The sequence below is a fragment of the Pezoporus occidentalis genome, unplaced genomic scaffold (genome assembly GCF_034315485.1).
Source record: "Pezoporus occidentalis ecotype Australia unplaced genomic scaffold, CSIRO_AGI_Poc_V1 ctg58, whole genome shotgun sequence".
In the NCBI taxonomy this organism is placed as follows: Eukaryota; Metazoa; Chordata; class Aves; order Psittaciformes; family Psittacidae; genus Pezoporus; species Pezoporus occidentalis.
This window is the reverse complement of record NW_026915921.1, coordinates 3,739,483-3,763,415: the sequence shown is the minus strand read 5'-3', so window position 1 is coordinate 3,763,415 and position 23,933 is coordinate 3,739,483. Positions and strand designations below refer to the sequence as shown.

Genomic DNA, 23,933 nt, shown 5'->3' with positions numbered 1-23,933 from the left:
GAGGTCAAGGAGGCTGTGAGTAAAGGAAACCAATTAGATTACTTTAGAATACTGCTTCTTTGAGTCTGGTAAAACTAAATGTGTTTTCTACTTAAGCATGACATTTAGTAATAATTTTAGTGTAATGGGAGCAAGAGCTAAATCTAAGAAAAGCAGCAAGGAGTAATTTTGACTTAACACTTTTCAATTTCATCTGTCAGTCATCTATAAGGAATTGCTATATTCACTGTCAAGTAGCCTAGTAATTAGCTCAGTTTGATTTTGATCCACTTTAATTTCTTAGGGGTAACTGTGAATATTTTACGTTTTACAGTATTAATGTCGTTGACATCTAAGCAGACTGATAACAGTAACACAAGCTCAGCAGTAACTTCTGCTAAGAGCTCTAAATACACTGAATTTCCATTTGCCATTGCTGGGCAAGCCCTTAGACTCCTTCAAGTAGCAGAAGGTCACTGCACAGTTAAATGGGGACAGAATTGATACCAAAAGCATACTAATTATGACCTGTCCAAGTATTTTCCAACTGACTGGCACGGGAGAATGGTACTCGGTTGAGGATGACTATTGTGGGTGTCCTGCTAAGGTGCCACCTACTTATTACTCTGACAAATACCAAGAAATAACAATGCAAGTACTCCTTTTTTTGACAGGTATCTTTATTAATAATGGTCTTGGATCTGTCGCACCTGTCAATCAGGTGCCAGTCTTTTTTCACGCTCTGCGAGACTTTCTGAAGGATAAACTAGAAAGACATAAAGTTAGTTGAAGCTACTAAGACACACGTTGAAGGTGGGTCTGTTTTGGAGGGTTTTTTTCTTTTTTTGTTTTTAAACAGAAGTTTCTATGAATGTGAGCCAAAAAAACTTAAATACATTGAGAAATACAGTAGAAAGACTATATTTACAGTCAATTATAATGGGCACTGCCAACATATCCGATAACAAAAATAAAACAAAAACTTTTTTTCATGTTTCATGCTTTTTTTTTTCCACAGAGATTTTTTTTTTCTTTTTTAAATATGATTTTGTTTTTTAAAAAATACAATAAGGAAATAATTACATTCTTAATATGAGAACATTATCTTACAACATACAGCCTGGGCCAATTAATTCAAAAGTGTCTTTTTAAACAAAACTCGATCCTAAAGTAAGTATTCTTCATTTGAAAAATCAAATTGCCACAATCATCTCAATAAAAACAAAACGTATTTGACCCTCCCCCCCCCCCCCCCCAATGTTATGATTTGTTTTCTTTTAAAAAAAACATCACCCATAATAAAAACCCAAACAATGTAAAAAAAGCACCTGGTACAGTTAACAGGAGTTTGTTGAGGAAGCACAAGTGTAACATTTCCTTAAAAGACATAGAAATGGTTTAAAATACAAGAGTTTTCCTTTAAAACAAAAGTCATGCTGCTCTATTGATGACTTTGCCTGGTGATGGTGAAATCTAAAACTGGTGAAAATACAAACTCTGTTGCTTTCTATAAAAAATTGTGCAGCAACAGTGCTCTTCAAGAAAACAGAGTACATTTCACAGCACCAAATGTGGTCTATAGAGAGGGTATTATTTCCCGAGGCTTTTTGTTTTCCTCCTTTGAAATCTTTGGCTGTTACACAGACATGTCACTAATGCAAATTGCGATGGTACCAGTGCACTTACACATTAGAGACATACAATTACAGTATGTGCCAGGCTGGGGGCCATGGTGGCTTTATGGAGCCTTTGCTCCAGGAAGGGCAGAAGATGCTTAATTTTGCCTGCTGCAGTAGGTGGTATGGGTGCCAAGGGTACTATAGGTGCTGAGGGCAATTGGCATCTATGGTAGAGCAGAAGGCTCTGGCACCAGGGCTGGATTTGTGAGCATGGCCCACCACGCCATAATTTTTGTTTGTACACTTCTATCTCAGGCATGGATTAAACCTATTCTTGCCAAGGATTTTTTTCTTTCAATGGGATATAAGGGGTGGAAGATAGAGTAACAATATTGGGTAAAGAAGACAAGTGATTTGGCTTTTGACTACTCTGCATTACTTGATGCCGGACCACTTCTTAATGGCAACTGTTACATCATTGCAAACATTGACTAGAAGCCTAATTTGCATCATAAATATGTACAGATATAAATTAAATATTTATTGAAATATACAAATAAATAACTTAATTTGAAATAAAAAGCCTAAATGAACTTACTTTTGCTTCAAATTTGTTTCTGCTAATATTTATGGGAACTTGATACTCTTTAGTCCATAGTCATACAGCACAGCATGTGCCTTCTACTTATAGAGTTAGTAAGTAAGCAGGTGACCTAAAATAATATATAAAAAGATCCTGTTTTCAGTGAAAACCACACTGACAGTTTGCTTCCCTAGTGTATCTGCATTCCTGTGGCACTTTGTACAAAGCATAGTCCCAAGATGCAAAAAGTCTTTTCTCATATTGGAATCCATTTCTACTCTGCTAATGTCAATGGATCCCTGGCACTAATTGCATTTGGGACCAGCACACAGCCCTGTGTTCTAGCAGCTATCAGGTCTTTCTGATAGCTCTTTGCTTTCAAATGCCACCAGCTCCTGTGGGAAGTCCTCTGGCATCCAGCTCAGCTGGGAATCTCAGTGTACCCTTCAGGAGTTACACACAACTATTCTTCAAGGTAAGAGACAAACTGTAGGCTGGGCCCTAGATCCTTGATAACTACTGTCTTGCCAACTTCTTTTGTTTTGATTGAAAGTCTTAACTAATGATCAAGACTCCAGCCCAAACAGCTGTGATTATCTCAAAATATGAGTAGTATTTTAATTTTTAAAATTGAAGGAATTTTCTAGTCCTCAAAGTCAAGAAGGGAAAAATCTTGAGAATGTGATTAAAGGCTCTCCAAAGGCTTAAAAAAACACCCACAGAGGAAATATTAAAAGAACCCAACTAATTATATGTGTTTTTCCCTCTCTCTCTCCTGATTTTTAAAGCCTGTCTTGAGATTTTGAAGGACTTTAGTTGGCAGGTTACTGCATTTAAGTTCTCAGGAGTGACATGGATGGAGACAAAGAAGAACAGATTTTATCATTTTACAGACTAAGCCACAAGACACTGTTTCCTAGTAAACAGAAGTGAACACCCATCTGAGAAAAATCCCCAATTATTTGTGAAATCATGTATAAAAGAGTCTGGAAATTACCATCTTTTCAGTCCATTTTCCTCAAAAATAATAGCTGAGGTCTGAAAAAGTGATGGAAACTAAGTACAGCAGTGTTCTATAACTCAAGTTTAACAATACTATATTATAAAAAAACAAAACAAGACTGACTGCATAAGCTATTCTGAATTGCTGTTATCTGTTGAGGATTAATTTCAATTACGCTTTCTCTTTTTCAAAAAGTATAGAAAAGAAGCAGTATCTAAAAATACCTGTTTGCCTTTTGAAAAAATCAGGAACAAATCATAGTTCAACAACATGACCTTTGAAAACGACTGGTACTTCAGAATACTAATAAAGAGAATGTACTAAAATGCATGGTTTTTTTTCAAAGATTGGCAGCTTTTTATCTCCCTATGACAAAAGCATCTGTCTAAAAAGTACGAAATGATTCCCAGCTGAGTCGTGTCATCCCATGGTCTTGCACCAGTGTAGAGGACAGCGGCACTGAAGAGTTCCTGTCTTCCTGACCAAGCAAGCCATGCCATTTCTGTGAACACATTCTTCAGTTTTCTTCTGCCACGCAAACAGCTAACTGCAAAGACACTGCCAATGAGCACACTTTGCTCAGCCACCTCTGTGGCAGACCTCAAAAGTCAGTTTTAACCTATGAGAGTTATGATTTTGTATTAATCTTAACGCACTCGTCTTCAGTGGTGTTCAGTTAACATCGCCAGTCAGTGCTGTTTTAGCAAAGAGAACTTTCAAGTGTGAATTTATGCTCCTTTTAAATTACCGTGGTTGGTTTGATTCTTTTGGTTTTCATTCTTTTCTTTACCAGTGACATTGGAAATAGAGTTACAGCTAATAAAAAGGGCACACATAGTTACACAGCAATACAGTAGAGGGAATACAGGCAAATTAGCGCCAAGCTACCATCAACTTAACAGAATTATAAAACCTCTTATGTTGTATCGCTTGATACTGCTTTTCAGATGAGTCTTTCGCAGCCTATGTCTTGGTCCATAATAGGTAAGGCCTTTACGGGAAGTGAGTGGTTTTGCTATGTTTATGTTCCATTTTTCATCTCCCATTCCTGGAAAGAGGGGGAAGAAAAAGATACGGAAAATGTTAGAGAAATCAGGATATTTTACTGATGTCATCAGATCTGCTAAGCCAAAGCTGGCTGAGGTCAGTAACAGTTTTTCCATTAATTTTGCTGGACCAAGGCTTCTGCCCACAAACTAGTTAGGGAATGCTAACAAGTATGTCCCGATAGTGTCTGTGCGCAGCTTCCACCCCTCTGCAGCTATATTCAGCAACTTTTTTCTAGTGCAGTGCAAATAAGCCGTGTTTGTTTTGTGGAAAGGGTGCTTATGGAGCAAATTCACACACCACAGTTGGTGTGAAGTACTCAGCTGGAGCTGGATAAGGGACAGGCTGATTTTGCATCTAGGACTTTCTAACTACTTGCATGAAACAGCAGGAAGCACTTCATTTAGTGGTTAATGCTCCATCCCTGGCAGTGTTGAAGGCCAGGTTGGACAGAGCCTTGGGCAACATGGTCTAGTGTGAGGTGTCCCTGCCCATGGAGAGGGAATTGGAACTGGATTATCTTAAGGTCCTTTCCAACCTAACCCATTCTGTCATTCTATGGTATCTGTCACAGCTGACAAGAAGTGATTGCTTTACTGCTCTTCAATTTTTTATTATTAAACTCATGGCAGACATACATTTCTGTGCCTAAAAAGGACAACTTACTGAGGCAGAGAGACTTACAGGCAGGGTAAAGAAAAAACAAGTTGGTTTACATTGCATTTGTTTCCTATAATCTAAGTTGAGGTATTGCTTGTCAAGTTAAATCACTTTGCCTTTCTGTGCCTCAGTTTCCCCACACGTTAGCTGAGGACAATGACACCTACCATGCACAGCAAAGCACGTAATCTATAATGCTTTCACCCATGACTCATCCATTTATTGCCATTTCTCCTGCTTCACAAGCAAAGCTTACAGGATCACTATAGCTGAACACCCAGTTATATCAAACTTGAGTGATACCTAAAGTATTTCCTAACAGTATTTAGGAGCTGAAGCAGGATGAGCTCAGCTTAGGACATCCACATTGTACCTACTCCCTGGATCACACACTTACAGCCATGAGGAACTAATGAAGATAGATACAACAAAATTGGCCTCCAGCTAAAGTAATCCCCATGGATCAGCCGCCCAGCTGCTCCTAGCCAGGCACTGGGGTCTACAGATTCCCACCCAGCTACTCTACAGGCAGCCTGCTGACTTGGCTCCCAACCTGAATTCCAGAATTTAACACTCATTCCATAACTTTTAAGAGCTGTGACTGAAAACCATTACTTATGCATGTAAATATCTGTTTTGCCTGTTGAAAGCAGTAACAGCATTAGTTTGACTCAACAGCTGCATAACCATGACACCTCATCAACCATTGTAAAGCAGCAGTAAAGGTCACAGTTGGTGGCTGCTTTAGCAATAGAAGAATAAAATACCTTGGGTTTAAGCAGGTAGACAATAATTTATTTAATTTTTTCTCTTGTGGGTTTGGGGGGTTTATTTCTTCATTTAAATGGTGCTTTTATTAAAATACAATATATTTAACATATTCCATTTTACACTTAAAATTATGGTAAAGCTAACCTTAAAATACGGTATTGGTAAAAACTAGATTGCTTTAAAAAGGCTATTAATGTATATTCCCTATGTACACACTACCAAAGCTATAAAGCAAGTACTTGGCTAAGCAACTGGGAGAATTTTCTTAAGTGTTAAATAAGACTCGAAAGCAGTAGCTTCTTTTGCAGGTGCCGAAGGATATTTTTCTTTGTTTCCATTTCTCCAGCAGGTTCATGCCAATAAAAGAATGTTTAAGTCAATATTGAAAGCCTGACTGGAAGCTGGGAAACTGGGAGAGTGCCTTTTCTTTTCCAGTCCCTTAACATAAACAAAATGTAAGCTGCTGACATTCACCAGTCCACCAGTTTTGAAAACAGCTCAGAAATAATCATTGCCGTTTCCTTCCTGCACATAACAATTTGGGCTTAGTACTTCATTTGAAATGTGAAATGTTTAAATAATTGTTTTTCTTGTATAGCAAGGATATTTGGACCAGTTTACTTCTCTAGGAATGCTAATGCCTAATATAGTTTTCCACATTTTAATACAGTCTCCATTTCCAGCCAAGTGGAGATTAACAAAATTGCAATTAAAATGCTTTCTGACTTCTTCTAAAAAATGTATTACTTTCTAAAAAAAAAAAAAGCACAAGTTACAAACAGAAAAGTTATAAAATAAAAGTATGCATGTATATGTATATGTACAGTATATGTATGTCCTAAATGTGTCCACTTGCTTCTCTATTTCCTTCTTATGTCAGTGCATCAGAGAGGAGAGAGATTTTGATATAGCAGCTCCCTAACGCACTGTCTCAGGTGCTTCTACCCTAGCAGAAGAGCAGTGCAGTGCTGTGGGCTCATTAGCACGGTGGTGATGTGAGGGTGGCTGCAAACACAAGGCTGGATGGTGATAGGCTCAGCACCTTCGTGCAAGGAAACAGCAAGAAAGGAGGCACTCAGTGCATTCAAATCCATACTAGGGAAAAGAAAAAAAAAAAGTAAAATCTGACATTTTGAATGCTTATACAACTCCCTCATAACACTGGGAGATTTGCCAGTTGCTGAAGATGCAAGCACAAGCACAGACGTGAAATCTGTTTCACTCCCACATATTGCACTGACATCCAAGCGTGGAGAGCCAAGTTCTGCTCTGGGATACTCACGTGTGACGCCCTTAGCCACATCTATAAAGCCTGGCTCACTTGTAACTGCAAAAGGCCAAAAGAATTGAGAGCCAAATTCCACCCTCGCACATGTACAGTTACCTCCCCCCCAGTAGTGGGGTGTGCTGCAGATGCATACCTGATGGCAGACTTTGGCTGCAGCTCCTTGCAAATGGGCTGAGCACAGCTTGTGCTGCACTATCTAATTCAGCAAAATTTCACTCAATATTTAGTGCATGAGGTTTTAGGAAAAAGCTGTTAAAGCTAAATTGGATACTTTGAGTTGTTTTTCCCGGGATGGGAATTATGCTTAGTAGCTCCATATCCTTTTTAATTAGCCTAATCTTATATCCAAGATTCCTCTACAAAAGAGCTTGACCAAACTATCACGCTATCCAAAGCACAGCAATATCAAACAGCACAGCAGGGTTTTTCCTGTATAGTATATACTGAGCATAAAAAATGTACTACAGCTGGAAAGTATTCTTTACACCAAAAATGTTTAGGTTTTTAGAGTGCCCTGGTTTCTCCCACTGCACAGATTAAATGGTTGGCTTTAATATGCCTGTCCAGTGGGTAACACAAATCCACATTCATTTTGTAAGAAAGAATTGTGTTCTGCTAGACCACATTCCCTGTGCTAACATGGAAATGTAAAACAAAGTGTACCGTTAGAGATGGTATCTTTATGAGACAAATCAGGTTCTAATTGGAATAAGATTTAGAGCACTTGAATCCTTCTTCAGGTTTGAAAATCAAGCAGCTAACTTCCAGGTTAAATAGAACTGAAACCTATTATGTTGAGTGTGACTGTTCTTAGTTGAATTTAAATGAATCTGGCTAACTGGCAGAAAAAGCAGGTGATGCCCATAAAAAGGCTGGAGGAAGGTCTCACATAAGGCATAGCAGGAGAAGTAATTCATGGCCTGGGCAATGCAGAGAGGTTAAACAGGCTGAGGGGAGAGGAAATGGAGACATTAGGATGTGCCAGAAAACCAAATCATTTGAGATGATGTTTTTTCATTATCTACTATATTTAGCTGCCCTCTCTCCTTTTCCCCACAAGCAAATAAAATTTTTTAAAGGAGTAAGAAAAAGGACAAAAAAAGAAAATTAAACATAAGCGTTCTTACCTTTGCTTTTCGAAGGACATGGCCTCGACATGGAGAATTATTTGAGGAGGGAGGTCGCTTTAGAGCTGCTGCGCTGTTCACAGGTATTGAGCATTCAGTATCACTGGTATCACAACTGGAGATTGGGGAGTTTTCCAAAGTTCGGTGCTTGAAAATTGGAGACTAATGAAGAGTGGAAAGCCTACAATGAGTTTCCTTCAAGTAGTCACATGGGCAATATTTTCAATCTACACTTAGAACTGTAGGATGTTTTTAAAGGAGACTATATTCATAATAAAGTTGGATAAATGAAAAAGACATTAGTACAAAAAAAACCAAAACAAAGTGTATATTTTGCCATGAAAATTAAAGTTTGTTTTCTGTGATCAAACAACATTGGGTTATCTGAAGGAATGGACACATTCCTCTCTGATCCTTCTGATCACTGCATCTGACATAGATGTATAGCATAAGCCAGGACTGCCATGCTCCATTATGAACATGTGAGATACAGCCCTTGCAAAGGGTGACAATGATTAACAGCACAAGTAGTCTCCATCACTGCACAATGACTTGGTACATTTAAATCTTGCTGGACTGGAGCAAAATCTCAGTTCATGCACTTTTACAATCCCTGAGGACAATGAAGCATCACCTTTTGCATGTTATGCTAACACACACTGCCTATGATTCCCATGTCTATCTGCTCCCCTGCTGCTGTAGAAAGTACACCACATTTAGGTAAAGAACGTAAATAACACAGAAAGGCATTTAGTTAGTTCTGCTCTTATTTCCTGGGCTTAATAAACCTTTCGAGAACACTCAGTTCCCACTCATTTCACAGAACTGAGAATACAGGGTACTCCCAGACCATGGTACTGGGATTTGAGCTTTTAATGCCTTTGCATACCTGTGGGCTTGATGTTCCTGATTTGGGCTCAATAGCCAAGCCCAGTGTGATGCCACCAGCCAAGGCTTTCTTAAGGCTCTCCTTCACCTCTGTCAGTTCTAGCTCCAGGTTTACACGTTCAGCCTCCTTCTGTTTACACTCCTCTTCCAACTTCTTCAACTTGTCTTCAAGAATCACTTGTGTCTTCCTGCCTGTCACCCACAGAAATGTTATTATTTTAATATGAAGCTTAAATTGACAATTGCAGAAATTATTTTCTTTAAAAACATAAGGAACAAGGTCTCTAAATGTCAGAGACATCACAAAAAAGTTACCTACATTGCAAAACCAACTTTTTTTAATGTAAAACATTTAACAACTGAAATAAGATACTTTCTTTCAGGTGCCTTAGCTAGATTTCTAGTCTCGTTTCAAATTGGTATTTTTCTGTTATTTTTCCATGTCATGACAATATAGCTAGCCAGTCACAATAAAATTGTTCCCATGTTCTGCTTGTCCGAAATCCACATCAGTGTAATTTCATAAGTGTGTATGTACATATATACATACATATATAAAAATATGTATATAAGTATATACGTCTATAGATACATAGTATAAACACATACATACACATTATATATTTATGCAAGATTTACATTACATTTAGAAAGCAAATATAGACATCACACAGTAGTGTTTATCATCAAAACCAAACCTCCTGTAGTGGGTTATCTTCAGCACACAATGAAAAGCTTTTTGGATAATTAAGCCTATCCAGGGCAGGGTCGAGCACAAAATTGAACCTCATACCAGCATTGACTTCAATGGCAGCACGTAGATCTTTTCTTTCTTTTCGGAGCTGGGCCAGCCTATTCCGGAGTGCCTCTTTCTTCTTTAGCAGCTCCTCCTCTTTGCTTTGTAACCTCTTTGCATCTGCCTCCACACGATTCTTGCCATATTTGTACTGCTCCGCATCTGTATGTATTAGATTGTAGTTATTTATAGTCCAAATTAACAGAAAAACTCTAAACTAAACTACTCCCTGAGACTGACCACCATACAAAGCATGTCATGGCTTGAGAAGCCAGTTTGCCATCCCTCTTCCACTGGATTTTTCTCAAGGGCCATGATTCCAGCTGAGTTCTGCAGCATAGCTACAGAAACGATAAAGGATAGTGTTTTCTCTTTTACATGGGTGAGATGAGAAGTACCAATTACCTTACAGTACCTTGGTTTTCAAAACTGGCCTTGCCTTTGTCTGTAGTTCACAGGAAGGAAAGGAGGCTCCTCTTTAGCTCTGAACCCTTGATTTTTAATTGGAAGGGGTCAGAGGAAAAACACACATTTGTCCTTTTGCCTGGTTTCCATTCCTACTTCAAGTGCTTAAAGCACATGTCTTTTTTCACCAGGTATAAAACAATATAAACATGTTCTCACTTTTTTGATACTTGAAAGTTTTCTTTTTGTAATTTGCCGTATAAATGCTTTCATTTCATGGTTCACATGTATTTGTAGTCTAGCTTATATCACAGACCCCCTATACCTCTGCTCCAGTTGCAGACTCAAAGAAAACAGGTCAGCTAACAGATCAGTTTGTCTGTCTGCATATCTAAAGGAAACTTAAGGGCACTAAACCATTCCTGACAACTAGCTTTAGTTGGTCTTTGGTAACCAAGATGCCTTTACTCCCACAGCTATCTTTTCCAGTACCAATTGACCTGCATAGCTAGAAAGACATACTTTTTTTCCTGAAGCTTAACCCAAATTTCTCTTGTTGCCATTAAATCCATGAATTCTTAAAAATTCATAACGGGATTAAAAAAACACATTCATCCCTTCTCTAGAAGAAGCCATGCTTTTGAATCCGTATTTAAAAAATACAATTACAGCACTCTTTTGGCCTTGTTTTCTTTACACAAACAGATCCCTGTTGGGAATGTCCTAGAAGAACCCTCTTTCTGAACATGCCACTCATCAACTGTAATCTCCTCTCTGTGAGAGTGCTTTTGGGCTGTGTGGTTGTCTTTGTTATTTTGTTATGCTGTGTTATACAGTCTTCTTTTTCATAAGTGAGAGGAGTAAGTCCACTTTTGAGCAATATAATGTTCTCATGTCTCCAGCTCCTCATCCTCCTCATCCAGTGGGAATACAGAATTACTCTTTGCCCCAAATGAAGAATCGTTACCCTTTTTTGTTTTCTTGCTGCCCTCATGACTTTGCAGCCATGGGTCCACATTTCATATTTATCATTCTTGACATGACAGCCTTTTATCTTGGGGCATGGCTGGAGTAGTAATGAGTCACCAATGCACACAATATCTCCTTTCAAAGTCTTAGCGGGTAGCTTCTACTCAGCCTCTCAGACACAGAAGAACCACAGTGGTTCTTTATCTTGTTTGCTAAGATGACAGCTATTTTGGGTATCCTCATGACCCCACTCACAAGTGAGGAATGATACTTACTGGATGCAGTGCGCTTCACACATGACACCGATTCAGATTTCTTTGGCTGGCTATTTAAAGTTCTCCCTTTTCCGGTGATGCCATTAGCAGTCGCAGGAGGCTTCTTGCCTTTAAACTGTTTGAAAACAAAAGTACAAATGGGCTCCAGTTATCCCTGTGCCACTGGCATTACAATCACCCTTGCATCAAGGGCAAAGCTTAACAAAAAGACGCCTTCTCAGAGAGCTTTAATAGAGCGCATTGATTGAGCTGGAGATGGTGCTTCCTCCAGAAATGTAGTCTCTGTAAGCTGCCTGCTCAGCAGGAGCCACACCAGCAATCACAGGAAAACAAGGGGATGAGCTCCCCATCACTGGTGGCATCACAGTCTCCAAGTTATTTAAATCTCTTACATTTACTGTGTTAAGAAAGTCATTGTTAGGCAGAAACCTGTACCTTTGAATAATCTTATACAGTAAAGCTTCTTGAAACACAAGTTTGTCAGAGTTAATTTCATACAGAAAAAACACAGTGGGGTTTGCCACACAAAAATTCAACATTATTTCTTATTTACTCTATGACCTCACCATACTTGTGCTACATGTTTAGGTTTTTTTTTAAACAATGTAATTATTACACATTTTTAAATGCTAGGAGTTAACACATCAATTTCCTCTTATACAACCTCTAATTACTAATTTCAAGGGTTTCTCAGTTAAAAAAGCCCTTTACATAATGGTCAAACAAGCTCTAAAGATTACTAGAAACAGCACATTTCATGCCAAAGAGGAGTCCATTTAGAGGAACTGAACCTTGGGAAGAGCCACAGTTTCTGTGGCCACCCTCAGAAAGCAGCATAGACATAGGCTTAGGTTTTTGTCACGGGCAGAAAATAACAGGCAGTAATTTAAATATGGTATATACACAGTACATAGGATATCATTTAGTGCATACATCTATAATATACGTAATGATACATATGTATATTCACTATCTATATAACATAGTATATACAATATACAGATCAGTGAAATTCTAGAAAGGCAAATTTGCTATCACAGCCAGGTCATACTTCACTTTTCTTTTTCTCATGACTCCCTAAGGCAACAGAAGGCGGCTAGATATGCATTCAGGCTGGGTTTGGAAGATCACATCTATTTTTTTGTTATTATCCACAATCTGTAAATCATCAAGAACTTGTGAGGAAAGCCTTTCCCAGGCACCGATACTTCCACAACAGATTTTACAACTTAGCAAATCTAAGTTGCATTTGCAGTTGAGCTCATGCCTAAACTCCAAGTGCTTCAGTTTTGTCCCTAGCACTAAGGGACAAAAATAGCTCAGGACCCTTAAGATAACAACCAGATAAGCAGAACAGCCAAAAAATAAAAAGCTTTGTGAAATATTAAATAGTACAGTACCTGCGAGCCAGATCCCCTCCCCACAGCAGAGGTATTAGTGACAGACTGAGCAGAAGACAGATTGGATAAGACAGGGTATTTGTAATGGTTAGAGGAGAGTTTGTCAGTAGATGATAACCTATTGGGTTTTCTGTCAGCTGGCGGATAGCGTGCAAAGATTTTTGGAGACGGCAAGTTATCGTACAGGCCTGCGTTATCATAAAGCATTTCTTCTCCAATGTTCCTGCTACGAGAAGGAAAGCCATCTTCTGGTTCCCACTGCAACACACACACTTTGGCAGTTAGTAAACAATACACCATGCAGAACTTCCTAAGTGATATTAAAACATGAGTAATTGCCTTGACCATAGCAAGTGCTTGGTGTTTAGCAAGCATATGCTCATTGCTTACACTTGAGTCAAACTATTTACAAAGGAGGAGAGGACACAGTGTGGAAAGGAAGTGTTTCATTACATAGTCCATAGTCTCAGTCCTGTGCATTTTCCATTGTATGAGCAAACTGGTACTATGCTATCACCCTTTGGGTAGGGGAGTTGGAACTAGATGATCTTAATGTCCTTTTCAACCCTAACCATTCTCTGATTCTCTGAGTTATTTGCTGCTCCTTCAGTTGTTAGCTCTAAGACTGAGAAGGCACAAGCTGACTGTGTTAACAGAGGGATACTCACAGACTACACAATCTGTGGGATTACATCTGGTACATGAGTTGTTAAAAGTAATATGGCCTAACAGTTAGCAGAAGCCAAGAGGGTTTTACTGGTGGTTTTTTTCTCTTTCTTCAGGCTATATGTCTTCCTAGTGAATACCAGCTGTTGGTACACTAGCATTACATTTTATTTGCTGGAGAATTATAATTCTGAGCTAACCAGCAAAAATACCTACAGGCCAATCCTTCTTTTTTTTTTTTTTTTCTTTTCAGAAAAATGGAAAGCTCAACTCAGTCATTTATTCAATTAATCTTAAAAGAAACAAATTCAGTTGCCAAATATCCTTCCTTAATCCATCCTGGCTGTGGCAGTACACTACTCACACAAAGGCATGAGCACATTCACACATCAAAGAACTACACATACAGACTACTCACCACACATGTGGTTGTGTGTTGTTCCCAAGAGGGGCTTTGTACCATCTTTCTGACATTACTAAGACAGAGGACTGAACTTTAAACTCTGAATTTCTCTTCAGTTTAGCCTCAGTGGAGGCCTTTATTAAGCAGCTCAAATCAAGAGCTGACAAAGGTTGTAGCTCCCCTGTAAATCTTCCTGAGTACCGCATACTGCCATGGATTAACATCCACTATGTGTTAAACCCTATTACACATCTGCCTACAATCAATTTATGAAGATGAAAGTGACCACTGTTGTCCTCCTTTGGGGTGGGCAGTATCTGCTGCCATGAGGACTGCAGGCCCAGGGACTGAGAAGTATTTGGGTTTTGTTCAACTGACACCAAAATATGCCTTGTGTAACTAAGTAAGTAAGTAAGTCCTTCACTCTGCCAGGTCCAGTGTGATCTAAAAAATACCCCCTCAAGTGAGTATTATATTCAAGGACTTGGCAACAAATTGTCTACAGGCAACTGCTTTCTCACCTTGGCTCACATGCAGGTTAATGTAAACAATATGTCCCACACCCCCATACTCTGTAGGTGTGAGAAGTTTGCAGCCCCAAATCAAAAAAAAATGGGAGTTCATTTGGAAACTGCCCAGTGGGGCTTTTTAGATAATATAATTTTCAGATGTCCATGCGCTCAACACATGCAAACCATTTGTTCTGTGCAAATTCAATTCTTACCGATCCATTTATGCAGGGAACATCATCATAATGAAGTGCCATTCCACTCGGACAGGCGTAGCCATTGGCAGTGCTTCCCCGATAAGGATTTGTAGATATAACCCTTCTGTTCATGAAACTGAAAAAAGAAAAAAGAAAAAACAATAAAACCCAGCACTTAAACCTAATTCTAAATGATGATTCAGTGTTATGTTCCTTGTATCTGATTATGTAGCCTGGAAGCACATATTTTCTCACTTTCTGAAGCACAGTTTTCCTTCTTTTGCTACTCACATGTCGCTGATAGCAGCCAGTGTTACAATATATGTGCCTGTATTCCATTCTTGCAGTGGGGATACAACTGTGTGAAAGCCAAGAGGGCAACAGCTGTAACTGCTCAGTGGCATGTTTACATGGGAACCTGCTGTTATAAACCAGCTTGCCAGTGTCCCATAAAAGTTCCCTTGTTGTCTGCACTGGGGAGAAGCAGGTGTTTCTGGGTGCATGCATGCTCAGGGGGATGTGAACTTAGGAACTGGGAGAAATAAGAATCAAATCCAGAAAAAAAAAAAAAAAAAGTGGAATTCTGCTGAATTCTAAGTTAGCATATCTGAAAAACTTGCTGAATAATTACTTTCTTAAAATCTGGGAATTTTTCTTTTCCAGATCAAAACTTTTGGCTGGATAGAATGTGCATAATGGCACTACGCTTCCCAACTCTGTCTGGGTAATTGCTCATGCAAATACCCTATATGCTCATTCTTGCTCTAGTTCACAGGGCGTATCTGAGTCCTCTGGAAACTTCAAAAAATATTTACTTTGTTTTGTTTTATTTTATTATTTTATTTTTTCCCTCCCCTCTCCCCAGAAATCAACCCTGTAGCTTGTTTTACTGCAGTTCTGCAGAACACATGCAAGATATCATGGACTACTTTGGGCTTGCCAAGATCAAACAATGCAGAAAACGGCAGAATCACGCCCAATAGCAATAACCACAAGGGTTAGTTTTCCTTTGTAGAAACCAATGAAACTGAATGAGACAGAGTGAGATTCCAAAGAATTCGTATAGCTTCAGGTGTACATCAATGGGAAAACAAAGCTTTCCATTCCAAACAATGGAACTATTCAGACCCTGTGCTGACATTCATAAAATGCGATAAAGCACTACTAAAGTAGAGAGGGTCTTCCATAGAGCTGGCTGGAGCTCAAGAATGCAGTGGTTTCAACAGTTGCCTTCTTTTGGCTAGTCTATTGAATTTCTCATTCTGAGTGAGACAGACCTCATCCAACTGTGGCTCACCTGCGCTGCAGGAGACCTGGGCTCACAGGAGGCACAAACCTGCCCAGTTTAGTATGAGCCGTTCAGGGCAGTGAAGAGATGGAACAACCATTAGATCATCAGAAGCTTTTCTTACTTCAAACAACCAAACAAAACTCCAAGATAAGTTCCATGATTAAATGATGTTTTCAACATTATCATATTTCACACTTCATTAGATATTATTAAAGGGCTGCATTTGTTTACTGTTCCTCTTAACAAAGAACATTGCTGAAGTGTTTCTGGTTAGTCTGAAGGAATGCATTTGGGGTTGCTATTGTACTGCTTTCTATTTAAGTAGCTTAAAGGAGTGATGCATAATAACTAGGTCTGAAAACTGGGCTATTCATTAATGACATCTGATACATCTGTAGTAGTTCCACCATCAAAGGAAACTAATATTTATCTCAGTATCTGCAAACACTTCACAAGCATTATTTCACTAAGCCTCATTAATCCTGCTTACAGATGCATTTGTGCAATTTAATTGTATTGTGAAACTGCTAGGTGGGAGAGGAAATAGAAAAGAACCTGCTTGGAAGCATTTTTCCTTCAGCCTTTCTTAGATACCCAACCATTTAGATGAAGAAAACTGATGGCACTATTAATGAAAAGCTGATCATTTTGCAAAGTATCAGTCTCAGGAAACAAATAACCAATAATCCAGTGAATGTGTGATAATCAGAGCTTTAATAGTAACTGCAGTTAATTTGGAATACTGATATTCATTCTATAAAGGGCAACACTACTATTTTACCAACACTTCAGTACCAGTGTAATTTCTCCTCATTTTCTAGGAGTAGTTGAAAATCAGCAGCTACTCCACTTGCTTATCAACAAGCTCTTACAGCCTTTTAAAGACACCCAATGAATTTTAACTAATTCTTAACAGGGGAATTCTGCTATTTTGCAAGTTGTTTGACATTCCTTTCTAACATGTGGTCTAGTTGCGTATGTTTTTTCACTTGGCTCCAATTAATATCACATTTGCTCAGGAAAGGAAAGCCATGCAGTATTCGGTGGAAAAGGTTTCCATTCTATTTCTTTCTTAAATGTGGTTATTGCTAGATGCTTACTGAAGCAAAAATACATGTCACCACAGGATAAACTTTTTGAGGCCTATTAACTTCAAAACAAATATTCACATGAGTCTGTAAGCTAAGTGCATTTTGATTCTATCAAAATTATCTGTTTTTCACAAAACTGGGCTTGTGGTAACACCAAGTCACTTTGATTTCTATCAGAAGTCATTCAAACCAGGTCTTGAATGAATGGAGCTGCATGTTTTCCCTCCTTAAAGCTCCTTTAATACCTTGCCAACAGCAGAAGAATCTTCCTTTGGAAAACACATATGGAATGTGATTCTCTAATGTATTAAGTCACACACATTACAAATTTGTGTTTGGGGTCTCATTTTGCAGCGAGGGTTGACACTTTTGCAGGCTGTCGTCTCAGGCCACCCACTTTCTGACCATGGGAAACCACAGGGAACATCTGTATGAGGACATTCTAACTGTCCCAACTGTTCCTTCACTCCCATTTCTAAACAACCTCATTTACCCAAGGAAAAATGACAGTCTTTTCTACCAAAGACTGCTTTAATGTTAACTTGATTTGAACATGTAAATCACTATATATGCTAAGTGTGCCTTACTTTTATGAGCATGGAATCAGTAATGGGGAATTCACAGCACTGATTTGCAATTTAAACTGTTTCCATGCTGTGCCATAGACACCTTCCCAATTTCCACCTCCAAAATTAAAACCCAGAATTTAATTGGACTGGGGTGAGCTTAATGAAGTTTTTAATTAATCATAAAGAACTCGAAAAGGAAACACTGAGAATATGGCATTCCAAGACTCAAATTTGTCATACATTTTTAGTGTACAGCATGTATTGGCCCATATATCCTGTATACGTTGGCTATATGTACAGCAAATACAGCCAATAGATAAATAAGAACTATGTAGCTGCATATTTCAGCATATTTGTTCTCTTCCAGGGATACTTCTAAGACTTCAGGCAAAGTGAAAGATTAAAATGTAGCATTTGACGAGGAAACTTATTGCAAAAAGGAGTAAAAATGTGAGTAAAGTTGGAGTGTCTGTATCTTTTACAGAACTTTTACAGGATGCCAACACCATAATCATAAACACATCTAACATGATGTGATGTTGAAACACTTCATAAGTTCAGTATCTGGCAATGGGGGAGGTGGATTTTGATAAGCTGCATTGGCACCGGAGTTAACATGCAGATATAAATTCTTAGAGCACTGGAAATGCCTCTCACCAGAAGGTTTGTTTGGCAGCCTGAATGACGCTTGCAGTCATTTCCACGTCAATGTAGTCATAGTGCAGAGCTCCAGGGTCTGTTGATGACCCCGTTTCCACCAGCAAAATTCCTATCCATCTGCCCATGTCTTCAGAGGAGGATGCCTGTGAGGAGAGGGTAAGAACATAGGTCAGGTCTTTACCCTGCCACCGAGCTAAGGATTATTGCAAAAAGGCACATTCTTCTTTTCTTTGCTGACAAATTGCTACCATATTTTACAAGAGGCTCTGGTTTCTCTCCGCTGAACTCCTAAGACCATCAGGATTTCTTGTTAAATCTTCTTTGCTAGAAGGAGTGCATATTTAGTAAGCTATGTGCTCATCAGTTATGATGCAATACAAAGTGGGCAATCTCCAAAAAAGAAGAAAAATAATTGCTTAAGGCTAGTGGATTTAGATTCAAGTCATGCTTATTTTAGACTTAAGAAAATTGAAAGCTATAACAGAATTATTTTCCTCTGCTAGGCTGGAGGCCTTCAGTTTGCATGAATTCTGAAAGGAAAATGTTGGTGCTAAGTAGAAATGAGGAGATGGGCAGAAAGAACAAAAGAGTGGAAGAGATTTTAATGTAGTTTTTGAAAAATACCACTAAATTTGTCTAGATGATAGAATTCATTTCCATAATGGCACAAGACATGAATACTATTAAAATAATTTTAAAGTTTTCATATTTTGCTTCAAGTCACCAATTCAAAAGTTAAACATCAGCAAGATAAATAATGGAAAAAAGAGGGGGTGGAGAGGAAACAGGGCAGTTTCCAAAGTTCCTGTTCTTTTTAAATATTTCATTGCCTTTCACAGTTCCTTGAACTGCTATTTTTTTTTCAACTCCTCTGAACTGCTCACATGTAACAGGCCTAGTTGCAAGGTCTGAAGATTGATGTGACCTGCAGTCAGAAACCCAACACTGTCAAAGTGTCCATACAGCCATTAAAAGCAAAAGGTTGCCTCTGCCTGTAACTTCATTATAGAATCATAGACTCATACAATAGTTAGGGTTGGAAAGAACCTTAAGATCATCTAGTTCCAACCCCTCTGCCATGGGGAGGGACACCTCACACTAAACCATGTCATCCAAGACGCCATCCAACCTGGCCTTGAACCCTGCCAGGGATGGAGGATTCAAAAATTATTTGGGCAACCCATTCCAGTTCCTCACCACCCTCACAGAAAAGGACTTCTTCCTTATATCCAACCTAAGAGATGGATTTATGACCTTCTTAGTGGAAAGAGCGTGCCAGTGTGTACATATGCAGTGTGTCAAGAGACTCACCAGATTGCTGGCACACTGTATTTCTCACTGCAGAATTACCTCAATACAGATACAGACTGAACAAAAGGGGTTCATATAAGTAGCAGACAAATGAGAGTTAATAGCTCTAGAGTTCCCATCAACAGTGATCCATTATTTAATTATTGCTAAGCTATTTACCCAAAGTAATTATATCCCTGATGTAAAAGTGTGCCTAGACAAGGAGCAGGGATATTTTAGTAGCAGGTCAAGGGAAGGTCAGTGTGGAGAAAAGCAATTTACTGAGAAGATTTCTGAACTGCATTAAATTTCAGTTCTCTGTTTGCTGACAACTCTTAATATTTCTCTTCTTTTTCCAGTATTTATTATACAACGCTGCAATAATATTATTCCAAGGATACTTTTTTTTTTTTTTTTTGGAATGGCCAAATTGTAGGAAAGTGTTTCTCTATAATACAGTTTGTGGGTGTTCCTACAAGTCATAGCCATTAGCAATCACCACACCTCGAGCACAGCAACTTCCTGCCCATTTCGGAGCAGGCGAAAGGTCAAAGGATGCTTCGAATCCAGCCCCAGGATGACTTCACAGCCACGGAGAGGGATAGAAACAATGTGCGTCTTCAGATCTGTCCTGTCCTTGTGGAAAATGAGTTTATTATCTTTCACTCTGCACCAGCGCTCACGCCAACGGTTATTTGAGAGCACATTGAGATATCCTGCAATAAAATGAAACGTGAGATATTTTATTCCTGACTTTTTTTGAAAACAAAAAAAATATAACCAAGAAAAAAATTCCTTGTCAGTGTAGTGCTAGCACTTAAACTACTTATTTCTTTTATAATTGAAAGTCCAGATGTGTTTTAGGAAGACAAGTAAATGACCCTGCCCCACTTCTTTTAATGAAAGCTTTCACTGTGCCAACAATCTAGGAAAAAGCATACAAAGATGTGAACCTGCTCATGTGCCAATGGCTGTTCTGTGTTAGTTCCAGCAGCAGCTGGATGAGCAGGAGCATGCCAATCCCTAAGACTTTAGTAAGAATGGGAGAGGGAGAGTGATAAAGAGGTACATATACAACTGATGTGCTCACACAGAAGACCCACTTTCTCCACGGGTAATGCATTTGATAACTGTGGCTGACCAAAATTTGCTGGCAAAATCTCAACTCATATTATAAAATTAAGTGACAGGCTACCTTCTGTAACATCCAAAATCAGTGGTTTAAAGACCTACATAGGATTGATGCTATATGTTCTAATTTCTTTCAGAAAGAAGAAAGCACATTTGGTTTGCAACACATTTAAAGCAGAATTTAGAAGATCACTACTGATGCCAATAAAAACAATATTCACATTGATTTACAATTCAGGAAGTAAATGTATGTGAAATTAAGCTAAACTTGAAGACAAAAGTTTAAACAAAGATTATTTTTCTTTCCAGGTTAATAGAGAACCCTTAGAACAAATCAAAATTTAATGAAAAAATTGCCCTTTAAAAAAAAACACTTTTCTTACCATGCTCTATATCAGATACAGTGTTTAGGTGTATAATATCATTAAATGAGCAGTTCCTCCTTCTCTGTCCCATAGCAACAATCACTCCAGACTCAAACATTAATATCAGGACAATTTTCCTGCCTTATTTAGTTAGGGAATGAAAAGGAAAAAACAAAACAAAACAAACTTCTGCTTCTACATTATAATAGTACATGAATTCCGCATGTTGCTGCTTCCAAACAGGCTATGAGGAGGGAAACAAATGATATGTTGAACAGGCCAGAAATTATGTAAAAAAATGTCTTCAGTCTCAGGTCTGATTTTCATTTAATCCTGTTGGATAGCTATCTCTTTGGTTTTCATTGAAACTATGACTTATCATTAATTTTCCTGCTTTTTCCTTCCAACATTATGGTTCTAATGTCAAAGCTTGATCCAACAGGATATAGCAGATCAGAATTGCACACATCTTGGAAGGTGCCATAAAGAAGGAGGATGTGCACAACCTTCTGATTTTTGGCTCCTTGTGATGATCACACTCCAGCTCTTCCCCCCACTCCTATAACAAAACCCTGTATAGCTTTGCATTATACTGTAATCCCTAGAAATGGAAATACTTTCACGTGCAAGCCAGATGGCTTGTTTTGGAGTGAGAGTCCTTTTTTTTTCAGACAGCACTTGTTTTTTCCCTCTGCTCCCAGTACACCACTCGGAAAAGCTCTTCCAAACCCTCCAACTTCAGTCGAACTAAGCAGGATAGCATGCTTTTCCTCCCACATATCCTTATGTAAACCTTCAACAGATGACTTGACCAAAATGGCCTGAGTGTGTTCCCTGTTGAGGCATTACCATTTCAGCTTAGCCCAGGTGGTCAAAGACCAGGATTCATAGAATCATAGGATCACAGATTAGCTAGGGTTGGAAAGGACCTTAAGATCATCTAGTTCCAACCCCCCTGACATGGGCAGGGATGCCTCACACTAGACCATGTTGTCCAAGACTGTCCAACCAGGCCACCTGTTCTTGCCTTCACCTTCTATAAGCTTCTTTTTTGATTTTAAGTTTCCACAGCAGTTCCTTATCCATCCATGGAGGCCTCCTGGCCCATTTCCTTCTTGTCAGGACGCAATGCTCCTGAGCTTGGAGCAGGTGATCCTTGAATATCAACCAGCAGTCTTGGGCTCCCCTGCCTTCTAGGGCTTTATCCCATTGAACATTACTGAGCAGGTTTCTGAAGAGGTCAAAGTCTGCTCTCTTGAAGTCCAGGGCAGTGAGCTTGCTTTGTACTCTTCTCATTGCCCAGAGGATCTCAAACTCCACCATCTCATGATCACTGCAGCCAAGGCTGCCTTGGAGCATCACATTCCCCACCAGCCTCTCAGTGTTGGTGAGCATGAGGTCAATCACAGCACCTGTCCTTGTCAGTTCCTCTGTCGCTTGCAAGATGTTGTAGGGAAGAGCTTTGCCATGCCTCCAAGTGCAGGTGAGGTTTAGTTTCCAATCCAGCTGGGTCCCCCTGCATTCCCACCGGGATTTTCCCTTTGTTCATGGGAGGTAGAGCCTTCTAAAATGTGAAAAACCTTCAACTATGAAACAGCCTCCCAGAGGGCACTGAAATGAGCTAAATTTCTGGTGGTGAGAAACTCTTCATCAAAGACTTCCTGCAATGACCAAAGCCTAGACACTTAGATATTTTCCTATAAAATCTGCAAGTGGTGTTGAGTAGAGCCAAATACAGGCAACAGTAATGTCTATATTTATGTCCATATCCGAAATAATGATAGAAATACTAAGAATTAAATTATACAGCTGTGGTTAACATCTCACATAATACAGAATAATCAATGGAGTATGAAGGCCCGGAAGTCTGAGTTTTAATGGAAGCCAGATGCTTCGGACAACTCATCTGGCTGGACACAGCTTTTCCCAGCTGTTCTTTTGGTTGATAAATCACATCTGTACTTAGCTGATGTATAGACATATATACACACACTTATTTAATCAAAGATTGCTTATGTGAATAATTCCCAAAATGTGGCTTGAAAGCCACCTGTGATCTACGAAGTTCTCACTGGTGGTCATGGATCTGCTTTCTTCACACTGGGCAAGCATCTGTCACACCTCATGTGCCCATTAGTTCTGCCAGCTGCTGCCTAATCACAGATTTCTGGGTTTTCCAAAGTTTTCGTTGTCAGTTAAAGGGGAAAAGGCAAATCCAAATTCAGAATCTGGTGCAATTGCTTCACAGCTTGATTCCTATGAAGCCTCTTTTTGGAAGGGATTGGGAGAAGGGTGGGTTCACCCTTATTCACATATGGAAGTGTTACCTAATACTGGAGTACCAAAAGGCAAACAGGAGAATGCAAACACATTGCATTGTTTGAAAACACCAGAGCTGTGAGGACATAAACTAAGTGCAGTGCACAAAGTCCTAAATTCTGAGCAAACATTAACAGCCGAGATACAAAACATAAGCATTTCTGCATGCCTTTTTATATACTTCCTTGGTGCTGCCAAGCACTACAGCTGTTATATGGAGTGATCATCATTAGGAATTATAATAGCTTCCTAGAAATTTGTGACTTCATTTAAGTCTTGCCCACAATTAAACAAAATCAAATCAGTTTGGCTGAGGCCAGTTGGCTGCTGTCTTGATTGCTATCCCACAGAACCTCACCGTGACCCATTATATGAAAGACTTGACCCCTTCACAAGAACTTCTTCTTCTAATTCCTAGCGTAAATTTATGGTCCAGCCCGTATTCATTTTATATCCATTTGTTTGAAAACAACTAATTTCTTTCTGCTTTTTGTCCACATTTCTCTTCCCCCTAACCTTTGCAAAGAGCAATGATACTCCTTCTGAGCTTGTGCTACTATTTTATTTTAAAAGTCAAATACTTTTAGTCTCTTTTCAGATGGATAAGGTCTTGATTATTCTATTCTCACACA

General features: G+C 39.0%; 1 protein-coding gene across 5 annotated transcripts in view; it reads right to left on the bottom strand.

The window, feature by feature from the left end:
- Positions 1-640: 640 nt before the first annotated feature.
- Positions 641-23,933, bottom strand: part of AFAP1 (actin filament associated protein 1) — a 121,439-nt gene continuing 98,146 nt past the window's right edge. For 3 of the 5 annotated variants that reach the window (XM_062638787.1, XM_062638789.1, XM_062638788.1), the window contains exons 10-18: positions 19,991-20,202; positions 18,194-18,339; positions 14,604-14,721; positions 12,811-13,068; positions 11,411-11,525; positions 9,759-9,923; positions 8,967-9,157; positions 8,078-8,239; positions 641-4,232 (exon numbers count right to left, since the gene is read on the bottom strand). In XM_062638787.1, the coding sequence (XP_062494771.1) occupies positions 4,206-4,232; positions 8,078-8,239; positions 8,967-9,157; positions 9,759-9,923; positions 11,411-11,525; positions 12,811-13,068; positions 14,604-14,721; positions 18,194-18,339; positions 19,991-20,202 (1,394 nt within the window). In that variant the 3' untranslated portion in view covers positions 641-4,205. Of the gene's footprint in view, positions 4,233-6,944; positions 6,990-8,077; positions 8,240-8,966; positions 9,158-9,758; positions 9,924-11,410; positions 11,526-12,810; positions 13,069-14,603; positions 14,722-18,193; positions 18,340-19,990; positions 20,203-23,933 lie in introns of all 5 variants that reach the window. The other 2 variants (XM_062638791.1, XM_062638792.1) reach the window with 2 other exon arrangements.